The sequence below is a fragment of the Chrysochloris asiatica genome, unplaced genomic scaffold (genome assembly GCF_000296735.1).
Source record: "Chrysochloris asiatica unplaced genomic scaffold, ChrAsi1.0 scaffold00092, whole genome shotgun sequence".
Taxonomy (NCBI): domain Eukaryota; kingdom Metazoa; phylum Chordata; class Mammalia; order Afrosoricida; family Chrysochloridae; genus Chrysochloris; species Chrysochloris asiatica.
In genome coordinates this window covers 1,253,408-1,270,677 of record NW_006408610.1, presented here as the reverse complement: position 1 = coordinate 1,270,677, position 17,270 = coordinate 1,253,408, and the positions used below count along the sequence as shown (strand labels likewise).

The window sequence follows — 17,270 nt, the reverse complement described above, 5'->3', positions numbered from 1 at the left end:
ACAGGGTTTCCGAGGCTGTAAATCTTTACGGGAGCAGAAAGCCTCATCTTTCTCCCGCAGAACAGCTGGTAGTTTCGAACTGCTGACCTTGCAGTTCACAGCCTGATTCGTAACCACTACGCTACCAGAGCTCCTTGTAATTTTGATTAGTGTCACTGTTATCTTCCTTTTGATAGTTGTAGTTGTAGAGGGACAAGAAGATGGATTGACCTGGTGGCTACTACAGTGGGCTTAAAGATAGCCACAGTTGTGAGGCTGATACAGGACTGGGCGGTGTTTCATTCTGTTGTACATAAGGTTGTGATGAATCAGAACCAACTCTGTGGCACCTAACTATGACAATGTAGTTATATAACCGTGTCATTGCTTATAGGAAATACTCAAATATTTGTGAGCAACAAGTACCATTATAGCGCTTTATTCTCAACTACTTCAGAAAAAATGTGTAAGGATATTTTGGTTACTCTTTAATTTGTAACATTTTTGTAATTTTGAATTTATTTCGAAGTAAGAACTATTACCTATCTACTTAACTCCCAGTTGACTCCATACCATTCCCCTTGTTATAACCACCATCCACGCCACCTTCATCTTTTCCTACCACTACAGTCTCTGCAAAGAAGCTCTAGTGATTTTTAAATATAATGGAATATATCCATGTAATCAACACCCAAATAAAGAGGAAATCATTACCAGTGTCCAGAAAATCCTCTCCAGCTCCCTACCAGCTACTACTCTCACCCCAAATGGAATTGCTATCCTAATTTCTAACCCCATTGATTAGTTTTGTCTACATTTTTTTAAACTTTTTATTGTGGTGTAAATTGAGTGAAGGTTTGCAGAGCAGATCATCAATTTTACATTAAATAAATCATACATTTTGCTTCACTGTTGTTGTTAAGTGCTGTCGAGTCCGTTCTGACCCATAGCGACCGTGTATAGGGCTTGTGAGGAGCGACTGGTGAGCTTGAACTACTAACCTTGTGATTCAAAGCGACTTTGCTGTCTAGTGCATTAACCCACAGCACCACACTAGGACTCCTTTACTTCACTACATGCTTGCAATCCCCTACATGTACCAACAGTAAACAGCATTTACTTCTGTTCACTTTTAACTATTAGATTCCTCTCTTTGTCTCCCACCACCTTCACCTTTTCTCTGCTAACGTCTCTTGTATATTGCCTGCCGTGTCACCCGTGTTAACATGTGCCTATCCTTTAGCCCATGAATGATTTTCCTTTTCCCTCTTCCTCTTGTAGCCATCATAGGTTGTTTATTTCATCAAGAAAACTTGTTTAACTTTTTACAACATTGGTCTCATACAATGTTTGTCGTTTTGTGATTGACTAATCTCACTCAGCATAGTGTCCTACAGGTTCAACCATGCTATGAGGTGTTTCACAGATTCATCATTATTCTTCAGTGTTTTGTAGTATTCCGTTGTGTATATGTACCAAAGTTTAGCTAGCTTTCTGTTGATGGGCATTTAGATTGCTGCATCTTTTGGTAAGGTAGAGGGTCAGAGAAAAAGAGAAAGACCCTTAGCGAGATGGATTGGCAAAGTGGCAGCATTAGTGGGCTTAATCGTGGCAACAATTGTGAGGTTGGCCTAGGACCGGGCAGTATTTTGTTCTGTTGTGCATAGGGTTGCTATGAGTTGGCACCTAACAACAGCAACATCTTTTTTTTTTTTTTTTTTAATTAAATGTTTTTATTTTGCATTGAGTGAAAGTTTACAGGGCACATCATCAGCTTCACATTCAACCATTCATATAGCTCGTTTCATTACATTGATTATTATCTCCGCCATATATCATCAGTTTACAGTGTTTCTCTCTATCCTCTTTAGCTTTTTTTTGGTTGGTGGGGGGGGGGACTTGGCTTTTTGGAATTTACAGTCTCGGCTTTTAGGGAAGGTTTTTACATTTGTCTGTGGATATCCAGGGCTCATGTATGAGATTACTAACAAGCATTACTGAATAATCAGATGAGGGACAGTTTGCTATGTCTACTAGGTGGCTAGAGTCTGATCCTCAGAGCCTATGGTTTGGACGAGCAACATCTTTTTGATATGTCTCTTGTAGACAGAATTTTGAAGGATCCTGTTTTCTTATCCATTCTGCTCTTTGTCTCTTGATTGGTATACTTAATCCATTTATATTCCATGTAATTATCAATAGATAGAAATTGTCATTTTTCTCTGCGTTTTTATGTTTGTGGTGCTGCTAGGTTCTTTGTTCCACATAATTTTCTATGCTGAGTTCATTTTGTTTGTGGATTTTCTTTTCATTTTCGTTTCTGTTGTTCTAATGTTTACTAAATCTTTGTTTTTCTTTCTTTTTTCTTTTTCTTTTGATGTGCAGGTCGATTATTTTTCTTGGATGTTACCCAGTAATTCATTCATTTTTTTCCCTCTGCTTAAAACAGTCTGTTTTATCTTGAAATCTACTTGACTTCCTTGCCATTTGGAAGTTCTGTATTTACACTATTCCCCCTTTTGGCTTTGTAATTGACTTTATTATACATTGATATCTCTGGGTCTCTATTTTCAGTCTTGTTTTGCTTTAAATACTTCTACATCTGGATGGAATTCTGGGTGGTGTTGTCATGATGGTAATTTCAGATTGTTGTCTGCTGTTGTTCATTCTCAGTCCAAAGAACACCTGTTAGCATTTTTTGTAAACTTGGTGTGGTCATTACACATTTTTTTTAGTTTTGATGGATATACCCATTCTTGTTTGGCAATCTTTTTCTTTCAGAGTTTTGTGTATGTCATTCCATTGCCTTCTTGGCTGCATAGTTTCTCCTGAGAAATCTGAGTTTTAGTCATTTTGGTTCTCTTTGTCGGTAACTTTGTGTTTTTCCCGAGCTGCTCTCAGGAGTCTTTCCTTGTCTTTGATTTTGGAAAGTTTGAGTATGATTTGTCTTGGTGATTTACTTTTGGGATCTATCCTGTTTGGGTTTCGTTCAGCTTCTTGCATGCTTATCTTCTTGTCTTTTATGATATTAGGGAAGTTTCTTCCAACACCTCTTGGACAGTTTTCTCTATGCTTGTGTATTTCTTTCTGTTCTGGAATTCCGATTACCCCTAAGTTGTTACTCTTCATGGTGTTCCATATAACTCTTAGGCTCTCTAAGGATTTTTTCACTCTTTTTTTGACTGTTCTTCTAACATACTAGTATTGAGAGAGTTGTCTTCAAGCTCACTAATTCGGGCTTCCATTGCTTTGCATATACTCCTTTGTCCTTTTAATGTATTGTCTATTTTTGAGATCTTAGTTTCATCTTCTGGATTTCTAATGGCAGGTTTTGTATTGTTTCAAAATTTGCATTTATTTTGTCTGTTTTTGTAGTGTTTTCCTGAATTCTTCTAAAATTTTTATTGTGTTCTCCTTGCTTTTCTTGATCTTTCTATTGATACTTTGAAGGTACCTAATTATCATCATTTTGAATTCTCTTTCAGTTAGTTCTATTACATCTTCTTCAGAAATGTTTTCTGGCTCTGTTGTTGTTGTTAAGTGCAGTCGAATTGGTTCCGACCCATAGCGACCCTGTATAGGGTTTCCGAGGAGCAACTGGTGAGCTTGAATTGCCAAACTTGTGGTTCAAACTGACTTTGCAGTCCAGCACATTAACACACAGTGCCACACCGGCAGTTCATCTTCTGGCTCTGCATCTTGCTTATTTGCTTGAGCCATTCTCTCTTGTTTCTCAGTGTGAACTAAAATTGTCTCTTGTCTCTGGGGAATTGTGGGATTGTTGTGTTTGTAAAGACAAATGGTGCAGTTGTTGGAACTTTTTTTTTATCACCCATGTGAATGTGCTCTGCCAGGCCTCCCAATGCTGCCAAAGCTGCACACAGATGATGGAGCCACGTCTGGTCAGCGGTTCAGCGTTCAGTCTCCCTCTCTTGACGGTTCCTGCTCAGCCTATCTTCCCATCAAGCACCCTATCCATGTTTCTAAACTTTATTAAGTTCAGGGTATATGTTTTAGTTTGTCTGCCGTATCTTTGGTGTACAGGGTCCGTGTAGTGTGTCTGTCAGAAATCATCTAGTGAGTTTTGAATAAAATGCGAAGTAGAAAAATGACATACTCCATCTTTAAATCTCCCACTGGCTTCTCATAATGGAATCAAATCTTAAGTCCTTAATGTGGTCTCTTAGGAGCTACCCCTGAATTCTCCTCTTCTTTTTCCCATCCCAGCAGTAATGTCTTTTTTTCTGGACCTTCCACATTTCTGCTGTTCCAGTTCCTTGCCTGGCTTGTTTGTGCCATCGGTCAAATTTTCTTGTTTCCCCAGAGAGTTCTTCCTTGACAGCTTTGATTATTCCATCCTACTTTTCTTGCTTTCTTTTTCTTCCTATTCACTACCTGAAATTTTTATTATTTCATTATTAATTTTCTTGTGAAACTCTTCTACTGGATAAGGGGCGGAAATTTGCCTTGTTTATAGTTTCATTTCCAGTGCTCCTAATAGTGTCTGGCATGTAGTAGACACTTCAGAATCACTTGTTGAGTGTCTGCATTATTCAGTTATTTGCTTTTGCCACTTACTTTTGGATATTGGTGATCTCTCCAGCCCTTTGATAAGTAAATTCTGCCTATTCTCCATTGCTCAACAAAAGATCTTCTTTCTCCTTGAACCTCCTCTTGATACTCTAGTTGTTGTTAAGTATCATCAAGTTGGTTCTGATTCATGGTGACCCTGTATAGGGCTTCTCTGGTGCTAACAGCTGGTGGGCTTGAACCACCCATCTTGTGGTTAGCAGTCCAGTGCTTATCCTACAGACCACATCAGGTCTCCTGTGACACTCTAAGGGTGGGAAAATTACAGTCTGTGGACAAAATCCAGCCTGCAGCTGTTTTTTGGTAAATAAAGCTTTACTGGGACACAACCACATCTGCTTACATATTGTGTCTGGCTGCTTTCATGCTTATAATGGTAGAATTACATCATTGTTAGGGAGATCACATGGTATTTAAAACCTAAGATAAAAGATTTACTGTCTGACTCTTTGTAGAAAACGTTTGCTTACCCTTGCTCTCAACTGTAGTCATGTTGCCTTCTCTTGAAGTCATTCAACTAATTAAAAAGTCCTCTCATTTGGAAATAATGTGTTGATTTCTTTTTATATATTCTCCAAATAAACAAGCAGTTAAAATCAACTAGTACGTTGGGGAAACACAAAAAGAATGTAAATAGTAACACATTACAGGTGAATAACGTAACCACACTGAGGAGATGAAAGTGAAAAGAACCGATTTTTGTAACTTCAGAAAACAATTTTTTGGCTGAATATTATAAGATGAAGACAAACCGTACTTAAATTCTGCAGTCTTTTTAGTAAATGTGTTTCTCACCGGACTGTGGATTAGCAATTCTAAAATTAGTTTGTGTGGCTCTTAGAACTGAGCAGGTAAGTATACTGTACATGAGAATCTGGTTTCTTACTATTATTGAACAAAGAAGTTACAAATAATGAAAGAGAAAGGCTAAGCTGTAGGATTGAAACCACTTCTGTATCAGTTTATGGTTTATACACAGAGATGCAGACATGTATAGTTGTGAATTAGTGGTATGGTATTGTAGGATAAGCACGGGACTGCTAACCATAGATTGGCGGTTCAAACCCACCAGCTGCTCCTTGGAAACCCTATACAGGATTGCTATGAGTTGGAACTGACTTTACAGCACTTAACCACAACAACATGTAGGTGTCTGTTGTTGTTAGTTGTCATTGGATCAGCTTGACTTAGGGTGACCCCATGTGTAACAGAAGGAGTCATTGCCTGGCTATCTTCATAGTTACTGATCTGTTTCACTCCATTGTTGTGACTGTTGTTTCAATCCGTCTCATTGGTTGTTTCCTTTTTGCTGACCCATTGCTTTACAAATGCATACATACAAGGGGACTTCGAAAGATTCGTGAAAAAATTCCATTATCTTTTCATTCCCGTTTTCCACAAACTTTTTGACGTTCCCTTACATAGCTCCTATTATGTTTTCTGATTCTGTGGGGTGAATGGGTGGCTCTTCTGCTGTTGTGTTGGGGTGCTGCAGCAGTTTTCTGGGGACTTGACTGGGTTGGCATGTCCAAGATGACTCATGGAGGCAGTGGATGCTGTCTGTCAGTTGAGAGTTCATGTGGAGCTATCATCTAGAGTGCCTATAAGTGGTGTGACTACTGTGGCTTGGCCTTCTTATCTCTGAGTTTCATGAATGACTCTGGTAGTGGAGTGGTTATAAATCGACCTGCTAATCTCATGATCAGCAGTTTGAAACACCAGCAGTTCTGTGGGAGAAGGATGAGACTTTCTGTTTCCATAAAGATTTAGGAGTCCTGGTGTGGTGCTGTGGGTTAATGTGCTGAACTTCAAAATTGGTTTAAACTGCAAGGTCAGCAGTTCAAGCTCACCAGCCACTCCTTGGAAACCATATACAGGGTTGCTGTGGGCCGGGACCCTACTCAGTGGCACTTAATAACAACAACAATCTTGAGTGAACATTCCAAGCATTCTAGGTAGAAGCTGAAAAACGTCTTATGTCCTGGATTCGACGTCATGTGCATTTTCATTTCTACCTTACTTATTGTAGAAAAGGCAAGTCAGAGCCAGATTCCTTTGAATCTGGAGGGGATTACATAAGGACATGAATATTATCAGGAGGCAGGGCATTCATTAATATATGAATTTCTGTGCTAATATGTTTGCTTCACTTACTTGGATTGTTAGCGCTTTGAAGACACGTATATTGTTATTGCTGTTGTTGAGTTGATGCCCACCCATAGCTACCCTGTATAGGGTAACCACCAATGTTGTGGTTCAAACTAACTTTAGTCCAGACAGCACCAAACCAGGACTCCGAGGACAAGTACAGTACCATGTATTTCTTTGTGTTCTCTTGAATATCTTACACATACTTGGCATAGCGCAATTACTTAGCAAGTGTTTTGTCGCCCAAGGATTCCAGGAATGCTAAACAGCCAGGCTGGCAAGAACAAGGAGAGGGGATGGAGGCACCCACCAATTGGACTAAGATTTGGGGGTTGGGTGAGTGGTGAATGTGTTTCAGAGAGAGGCATATTATTCACATGTAGTTGAGGATTGGGAGTGCAGTGGCACTGGAGGGTAAGCACTGGACTGTTAGCCACAAGGTCAGCAGTTCAAGCCTACTCGCCACTTCTCAGGAGACAGATGAGGCTTTCTGTTCCTGCAAAAATTTACAGCCTCCAGAACGTTGGACCAGAGTCACTTTGAGTCAGAAGAGCCTTGACGGTCCCTGAAACAACAGTTAAGGGTTAGGTTAGGTAAGGAGTATATTTGTGCTTATACATATGGTCACTTTAGGACCACTTCTCATGTATACGTGGCTTATAGAAGCAGATTCTTTTCATGTAGCAATAATTCATGCTGTATGTCCCTGGGCCTGTCTCCTAATGGCCCAGGGTTTTGGTAGGCTGAAACTGTAGATCCAGTGTTGCTTTCAGACTGGGCAAGGCTGCAACAGATAAGGCTATAAAATATGTAATGTGTACATTAGGTACAGTTTGATTGTATTCATTGTTGAAATAAATTTGCAAAGTTAAGTCTTTTTAGAACTAAACAAAAAGTCTGTGACTTACTCTTGGTTTTATGCTTCTTCCCAATCTCAAATTAGTTTAAATATTTTCTCCCTGAGAAAATGTGAGAAATGATGATTTTGTCCACCAAGTATGTTCTATATCCTGGCTTAAGATGGTCTAATAAATCTGCTCTTTTCTGGTCATAGGCTTCATTCCAGCGCTCCAACAGTCATGACAAAGTGAGGAGGATAGTGGCAGAGGAGGGTCGGACAGCAAGAAACCTGATAGCTTGGAATGTTCCACTAGAAAGCAAAGAGGATGATGGTATGTATTTTACAAATTAGTATTATTTTTAATGGAAATTAGGATATATTTAGTCCTGGAGTGCTGGTATGGTGTTGTAGGACAAGCACAAGACTGTTAACTTTAAGTTCAGTGGTTCAAACCCACCAGCTGCTCCTTGGAAACACTATACAGGGTCACTGTGAGTCAGAACTGACTTGAAGATACTTAACAACAACAACATATTTAGTTCTAAATGGTAGATATATTGTGAAAACTGTTTACAGTTAGAACTTTTGGGAAAATTAATGTATGTTAAGATAAAAAATTTTTTTTATTGCTTTCTTATTTTACCTAATATTCAAATGGTTTCATGAAAGTGTTGTTGTTGGTTTAGCTGTTCTGGTAGGAATGAAGTTGGACTTGTTATTAAAGCTGGCAGATAAACTTTTTTTCCAACTTATAGGAGGTTTTGATTTTTTTTCTTTTATTCTTATAAAAATGAGAAAATAAGTACTTAAAAAATTACTGTACTTATATCATAGGTTGTTGTTGTTGTTATGTGCCGTGGAGTCGGTTCCGACTCATAGTGACCCTGTACAGGGATTCATGGCTGTAAATCTTTATGGGAGCAGAAAGCCTCATCTTTCTCCCATGGAACAGCTGGTAGTTTCAAACTGCTGACCTTGCGGTTCGCAGCCCGATTCGTAACCACCAGCTACTTTAATGTACTAGTTTAGAAAATAAAAGATCATTTCTCTAGTCCTCATTATTATTATTTGGACCTGAAAAGAATCTCTGTTAAGTCCCTTCCCTTTGATTTCTAGGGGCAGTGTGAGTCCACTGGTCCTGGAACCTAGAAGATTGGGTTGTTGTTGTTAGGTGCCACTGACCCATAGTGACCTTATGCACAGCAGACTGAAACTGCCTGATCCTGGGCCAACCTCACTATGTAGGTATAGAGTATAGGAGTTTGGAGTACGCCAAAAGACACCTCACTTTGAAATTTTTGAGGACTTGTAGAATATTTATTACATTGAGTTTGTCTGATATTTTTAGATGACTAGACACAAGGAGCTCTGGTAGCGTAGTGGTTACGAATTGGGCTGCAAACCGCAAGGTCAGCAGTTCGAAACTACCAGCTGTTCGTGGGAGAAAGATGAGACATTCTGCTCCCATAAAGATTTACAGCCTCAGAAACACTGCACAGGGTCACTATGAGTCAGAACTGGCTCCACGGCACACAGCCACCACCACCAGGCATAGGTATGCATTTTTAGCATGGAACATATACATACATACATATATATATGATGTATCCTTTTTATGCGTTATAAGAAGCGTATGATACCACGGATGTGAGCTTTAATTGTTTGGTTAAGGCGTTTGCTAAATTCCTCTGCTGTGAAATAAATATTTCTTTTGTAATTCATGAATAATTTGTGGAAAGATAGTTTGAGACTATATAAATATTGTCTTGAAATGGTCTGCCTACTATTTTATAGCTTCCATTGATAATTCTTAACTGAGTAAATTGTTACTCTGATGGTTGCAAACTAGTGATTTGCTTATTCCATCAGTCCTTCTACATTTGTTAGTTGCCATTCTAATGTAAGGAAGAACTTTGTTCTCTCCTCTGTGTATTTATGTATGCAAATGTTATTTATTTTTGTCTCTTCCTTTTCTGGAATTTCAGTCACATAATTTCTTCCTCTTGGTAGTTCCCACATAAATCTTAGACTTCCTTCAGATTTTTCTGTCCTTTTTCCTAATTGTTCCTCTAGTTGATGAATCTTGAGAGATTTGGCATCAAGCGTACCAATTTAGCCTTTCATTGATTTGGTTCTACTACTTTGCCTTTTCAGTGTGTCAATTTCTGAAGTCTTAGTACTAATTTTCTAGTTTTCAATTTGCTGTTTTTGTATGGTTTCTAACTTTTCATTTATCTTGTCAGTTTGTGCTATGCTTTTCTGAATTCTTCCAGTTTCGTCTGTGTTTTCCTTGATTTCATTGGCAGTTTTCTCCATCATTCTCTCAAACAGTTAAAGGTACCTAAATATTATTCCCTTTAATTCCTTACCAGGTAGTTCCGATACCATTTCTGGTATTATATTTTCTGACTCTGTTGGTCACTTGTTTGAGGCACTCTGTCTTGTTTCTTTGTATAAGCTGAAACTGTGTTTTCTTTAAGACATTGTGGAGTTGTATTTATATTTAATTGATGATTGTTTATTGTTATGTTCTCAGTCACTCACCACGTGTCTCCTGGTGGATGCGATATAGACCGGAAGGACATACTCAGTTCACTGTGTAGTTCAGAGTGACCACATCTGTCTGATGTTGACTGCTGAGTATTGTTGATCAGGTGGCACAGGAATGAGTAGTGGCGCTTACCCAGTTGGGTGGAGCCGTAGGAGGTTGTTGGTCTATATGGACATAATTGTTGTTTCCCCCAAACAAACAACAGTAATAAAAGTTTCAGTAGGTGAAATTCATACACCTGACCCCAGGCAGAGCAGAGGCTATGTAGGAGGGACTGCCACTGGCCTCTGGGCAGGTGAGGGCAGGGACTGGCCATGCCCCTGACTACCTGTATCAAGAGACACCTGAAAAAGCTCAAGATGACTGCACTGCACCATGCTACCTTAGGGCCTGCCAGCGGGTCTCCTTTTTCCCCACTCCTGCTCATCTTCCTCTTCCAGTCTGTATTAATTGACTTTGGATCCTTTCCTCTAAGGAGTGCTGGTGACACTGTAGGATCAGCACTGGACATGGTCAGCACTTCAACCTGACCAGCTGCTCACCAGCTGTTCCTGTAAAGATTTAGAGCTTTGGAAACCCTATGCAGGGTTGCTATGAGTTCTTTTCAATTCAAGCCTTAAAAACCACAACTTAAAAAAATAGGGTTCGTTGTTTAGGCACTAGATTTGTCTGTTAAAACTGCCCACAACTGTCTTTCACTTTTGTCTTTTAACTCGCCCAAATGTTTTAAAATAGTGTGTTATTTGGCATGTTTTATTTACTTGAAAAAAAAATTAGTGCATTCTTGCTTGATGCAGATTTAGAGATCCTTGTGGCGACAGATACTGTCATCTGTGTGTTCTGGATATAGTAATATAATAAATAGACGCTTAAATTGTGGAGCATGAGCAGTAGAAGTGACTTTACAAATATTTTTTTCATTTTGTAGATTGGAAAATGAGGAGAAAATTAGTTAAGAGCTTTACCCTGAATCATGTTTTCATCAATAAAGTTTTAAAGATCTTTGAGAAGTAGAGTAGGGAAGGCAGAAAGATACCAGAATCTACAAATCAAAGAGTTTCCAGTATTTTTTGTCTTTGGGACCCTTTTTCATTAGATATTCTGTTGAATACTTAGAAATATTTTCTATTTCTGCCCCCCCCCCAGCATATTTGCAAAATACTGGTTTTCTTGCGATGCAAATAGTTTAAAAATGAATAAATTGTTCTGCTATCTCCTCTTCTTTCCCCACTCAGTGAGCTGATCTAGGTCTGGTTCATATGCCCTCATTGTATCTAGTCATTATGAAGTCATTAAGTCACATTTTGGGAATTCTAAAAGGATTATGCAAGGAGCCTTACTTTTAGCATATTTTGGAAATCTTCATTTTAATGCTTTTTGCGGGGAGCATAGCAGTACTGAGTGAGGATTAGGGTTAGTCTATACTAGGTCGTCCTGGTGTGGCACTGTAGGATAAGCACTGCACTGCTAACTGCAGGGTCAGTGGGTCTCGGAAACCCTATACATGATTGCTATGAGTTGGAAGTTACTTGATGGCACTTAATAATAACAGGCTAGGCCCAGGACTTCCTTTATTGTTAGGTTATGGTTAGAATTAGGTTAATATTAGGGGTAAGGGTTGAGCTAGGTTTAGGAGTAAGGAAGACTTGGTCTAGTTTTTAGTGTTACAGTTAGGTTTATTTTCATTTATTTTATTTCGTATTTGATTTCCTCTTCATTTGGAAGTTCTGTAACTACACTGTTTCATCTTTACTTACGGGTTTCTTTCGTTGTTGTTACAGCCATATCACTGAGGAGGTATTTTTAGTCTAACGATCTGTTTGACTTTGCATACTTCTGTATCTAGGTTAAGTGTAGGTAATATTGTCAGGTTGTGTGTCTCTGTCCAAAGTCAAGCATTTAGTATTTTTTGTAAGGTTTTTCTGTGTTTTAGAAATTCTTTCAATTTCTGTTTGTATGAAAATGACTTAATTTCACTGTTTTGCTGGGTATATGATTCTTGGTTGGCAAATATTTTCATTCATAGTTTTACGTATGTTATTTCATTACCTTCTTGTTTGCATCATTTCTGTTGAGAAGTCAGAGGTTAGTCTTACTAGTTCTCCTTTACTGGTAACTTTTCGTTTTTCCTGAGTTCTCAGGATTCTTTGTTTGTTTTGAAAAGTTTGATTACAATATGTCTTGGTGTTTCTCTTTTGGGGTCTGCCCTTTTTGGAGTTTGTTCAACGTCTTGAATGACTGTTTTCTTGTCTTTCATGATGCTGTTGTTGCTGTTAAGTGCCGCTGAGTTGGTTCTGATTGAGAATGACCCTGTAGAGGGTTTCTGAGGAGCAGCTGGTGACCTTGCAGGTCAAACGGCTTTGCAGTCTGGCATATTAACCCACAGCACCACACCAGAACTCCTTGATGTTTGTTGTTGTTGTTGTCAGGTGCCATCGAGTCGGAACCGACTCATAGCGACCCCATGCACAGCAGAACGAAACAATGCTCGATCCTGGGCCAACCTCACCACCGCTGCCACCCCCGAGTCCATCAATGATGCCACCTGGCCGATCCATCTCGTTGGGGGTCTTCCTCTTTTTCTCTGACCCTCCACCCTACCCAGCATGACATCCTTCTCCAATGATTGTTTCCTCTGGACTACATGTCCTTGATGTTAGGGAAGTTTTATTCCAACAATCCTGGACAATATTCTCTATGTTAAAAAATTTTTTTTGTTGTTTCTTTCTGTTTTGGAATTTCCACCACATGTAAGTGATTCCTGTTGGTATTGTCCCACATAAATCTTAGGTGCTTTTTTTTTTTTTTAAAGTATTTATTGTGAATTATGTGTTAGTTTACATGTGTGAACATTATCTTTACATCAACCTATCGTATTCTGTTTCATTGTTATGATCACAGTCCCCTGCATGCATCATCAAACAACCAAAGGATATACCCCATATGCCTGCCCACCCCACCCCCAAACACACACACACAGCCTCTCTCCCTCAGAGTCCAGAGTCCCCAGCCGCTCCTTCTGTCCACTTGATCACCTCTGCCTCCATCCTTAGTGTCACTGCCTCCTGGGACAGGCACTTCGCTTTTCTCCCTTGATGCTTCCAGGGATCTCCACTCCTGGACTGCAAAATCAGCCACTCCCCTCCTTTTGTTACCAAACATTTACATTTACCTTTACAACACTCACTGTCACACCTGATAGCAATCATTCCCTATTGAACTACAGGAATCCTTTCCCCCTCACCTTTTATTAACCCCATCTAGACAGGTTGGAAACAATTCAGTGGAGATTCTACCATTCCCTGTATCCTGTGGATCTAGGATCCCTATTGAAAGCTTGTAAGCCAGTCACTTCTTGCCTTTGTAGTCCCCCCATTTTGGGTAGCCAATGTCTAAGTTCCCCATCTCTGTCGACCCTGTGTACCAAGGGGATGGGAATGATCCTCAATGTACAGATTTGGCCGCTCCTTTGTCATACTGCATCCACAAGCATAGGTCAAGGGCATCCACTTCTAGTGGGTTGTTGTTGTTGATGTTAAGTGCCATCGAATCGGTTCCAACCCATAGCGACCCTGTATAGGGTTTCCAAGGAGCAGCTGGTGAGCTTGAACCACCAACCACAGTGCCTAGTGGGTTACTCTTTCTTTTTTCTTTTGTTCCTCTTCTTTCTTCCTCTAGTTGTGTTTGGATCATCCAGCCATTGATGCTAGGTCAAATGGGTACTACTATCTGCAAGTGTGGGTGTTCTTGTACACCTCCCCTCACTTCATATCAGCTGGATGCTTCACACTCCATTCTAGTCCTCTGGGGCCATGTCCCTGCCCCTGGGTGTTAGGCGTTTCTTTGGGTTTTTTTGTTCTTTTTTCTGATTGTTCCTCTAGCAGTTGAATATCAAGAAGTTTTTTTCTTTAAGCTCAGTAATTTGGTTTCCCATTGATTCAATTCTACTTCTTTGCCCTTTCAATGTATTATCTATTTTTGAAGTCTAATTGTCAATCTCCTGGGTTTCTAATTGTTGTTTTTGTATGGTTTCCATTTTATTCAGTTATTTTGTCAGTTTGTTTCCTGAAATTTTCCATAGTTTTGTCTGTGTGTTCATGGATTTAACCTGTAGTTTACTTGCTTTTTCTCATAATCCATTGAAACTGACTAATTAGTATTCTTTTAAACACTTAATTAATTCTGATTCCATCTGTGTTGTTAATGTTTTTATGACTCCATATTTTGGTCGCTTGTTTAAGGCCCTCTGTCTTGTTTCTTTAGGTAATCGGAAATTGTTTTCTCTGAGACATTGTGGTGTAATGTTTGTATTTAGTTGATGCTTGTATATCATTGATGCTTTCTCAGGTATTCACCACCTGTCTCCTGGTGGGTGTAGTAGACACAGGAAGTGTGAACAGTTAGTCCTCTGTTTACTGTGTAGTATCATTCAGGGTGGGTTCATGTGCCTCCAGAACTAGGGATGCTTTTTCAGGCACCCAGCCCCAGGCAGAGCAGAGGTTATATGGGAGCAGCTGCCATGGGATTGGCGAGGGCCGGACTAGCCATGTCCCTGGCTACCAGGAGGGCACAGGAACAAGGAAAAATTGGACTCCCTATGGGCTAATGCGCTGTACTGCAGGGTCAGTTTGAACTTCCAGGTCTGCGGTTCAAGTTCACCAGCCGCTCCTCAAAAACCCTATACAGGGTCTCTCTGAGTTGGAACCAACTTGATGGTACTTAACAGCAGCGACAACAACTGTCAGCCTCCAGTTACATCTTATATCCACAGGCTAATGTACCAACAGCTGCTTGCAAAAGATCCAGACGGCCTCGCTGCTCCATGCTAGTTGACAGTCCACCTGTGTTTCTTCTCTCTCACTGCTACTGTTCAGCTTCCTCTTCCAGTCGGCACTCAGTCCACCTTTCTGTCCTCTCCTCTGATTCTCAGGGTTCCAGGATCACCATCTGTATCTGTTCCTCTTGGTCTCACAGGTCATTGTTGCAGAGAATTGACTTAGTTGTTTGTGTACCCTGCCATCTTGCTTTGGACTCCCCATTTTAATGTTTTTACTGTTCATATATCTCTAAGCTTACTGAGAAAATGCTATACTGGAATATTTTTACATAAAAATACAAGTATGGGTTAAAGTATGTCCCCCAAGCTATCATTTGAAATCCTAACCACACTGTACTTGTGAAAGTGACCCTGTTTAGAAATAAGGGATTGCTTTGTTATGTTAATGAGGGCACACAGCGTAGGATAGGTCCTAATTCTTCTCTGGGGTGTCTCACATAAAGAGAAATAGACTTAGAGACACACACTGGAAGACAAACACCATATGAAGATCCCTCTATAAGCCAAGAAAAGCCCAAGAGCACTTGGGGCTGTCTGTCCAAGGGAAGAGCATGTCCATAGAAGTGATGCCTAATTTTGAACTTCTAACCTCCAAAACCGTGAGACAATAAATTCTTGTTCTTTAGAGCCACCAGCTTTTCCTGTTTGTGTTATGACAGCACTAGGTAATTAAGATATGTTTGTAGCTTCTTTTCCTCTATGCTGTAGAAAGGCTTAGTTAGACTTCATATAACTCCTTTGAAGATCAGTTTAATTATTGTCCACACAATTATATAGCACTTGATTTTATGGGAATCATTTTTAGTGATTAGCTAGTTTGAAAATATTTCTGTTTCTGCCTTTTATGTGTTTGCAGCCTTTGGTGACTAGTTTGAAAGTACAAACTTATGTTTCTGTATGTATTATCAAATTCAGTTTGTTCATTACTTTTCACTAAACAAATACTAATTCTGGTTGTGGTTGATTGACAGAGCCTTTCTCCTCTAGGGGACTTGCAGTCTAGTTTTTGGGCAAACTACATGCCCATTCAAGTACTGTAATATGTTAGTAGAAGTCATTGACACCTTTGGCTGAAGTGCTTAGTTGGATTTTAAGGTGTAGTTGAGGTTGCAGTTCTAGGTGATGATTACCTATAAGGGGTCTGAATGTGGAAGAACATAGTTTCCTTTCACTAGGCTGTGACCTCGAAAGAAATACCTTTCTTTAAGCTTAAACAAGCCTTAAATAGTACCAAACCTGAATTCTTTTGGGATGGAGATAGTTGGGAAAATAATTCTCAACCTTGGACGTGTGTTGGACTTGGAGAAGAGGGATGGGGCAACAGCTATGTGGGGTAGGCTTTTCTAGTGGGGACCAGAGCAGGTTGAAGACTGAAGGGAAGGGCCTTGGGGAACTGGAGAAGAGAAGGGGTGTTTCTTGTGTGAGTTGACAACTGCTAGGAGGAGATACAGAAGGAGGTGATGTGAAAACCTGTCTTTTGCTATCTAATCATTTCTAGTTGTGCTGAGATGGATTCCCTGGGTGGGGCAAACAGTAAACCCTCAACTACTAAACAGGAGGGTGGTCGTTTGATCCAACTCAGTGAAAGAGTGAAGAAAGAACTGACAATCTGCCTTGAAAGGCCACAGCCTTGAAAATGTTATCGAATGCAGTTGTAGCGGGCAACACATGAGGCCACCCTGAGTAGGAATCACCTCCATAGAACTGGGTTGTTTGCTCTTTGTAGGCTGAGATACTGGTATTACCAAGATCCTGCCCTGAATAAACTGATGGTTTTATATTTTCCATAGAGAAAATGTTTTGACTGGTGTAAATAGCTTTATTCAAGTATATAATTGAGTGTATATTGAAAACAAATAGAGAAATATGCATGGGTAAAAAGAGGTTGGTTCATAACAATAATTCATTCAGTGTAATGTGTAGCTATTGATTTCCTTTCCATGATAGGCATTATTCCAGACATTTAGCCTACTCAATGTTCAGAAAGGACAAGAACGCCTGCCCTCACGGAGGGTATATTCTAGTGGTCAGCACTCTGTGCTTTGTGCATATTAACTCATTTAATTCTCCCACTGACCCATAAATCACAGTTAATATGCATAATGCATATTTTAATTCAGATTTTATAGATGTGGAAACTGAAGCACAGAGAAACCCAAGCGTAATAGACTCATAGAGTTGGTAGAAGTGTGGGTGCTGCCTGTGTCACAGAGAGCTCTGTACATTCCTGGGGGAACACTGTGGGGACTCCCTTCACTGTGGGAGACTTTGTCCACAGCTACCTGTGTGTTATGGCTCAATTCACTTATCCTACTTTATGGCAC

At 39.8% G+C, this 17,270-nt stretch overlaps 1 protein-coding gene across 1 annotated transcript in view; it reads left to right on the top strand.

The window, feature by feature from the left end:
• Positions 1-17,270, top strand: part of SCAPER (S-phase cyclin A-associated protein in the ER) — a 466,531-nt gene that overhangs the window by 14,287 nt on the left and 434,974 nt on the right. Inside the window, exon 2 of the mRNA XM_006866457.1 lies at positions 7,772-7,889. Coding sequence (XP_006866519.1) covers positions 7,772-7,889 — 118 coding nt within the window. The remainder of the gene's footprint in view (positions 1-7,771; positions 7,890-17,270) is intronic.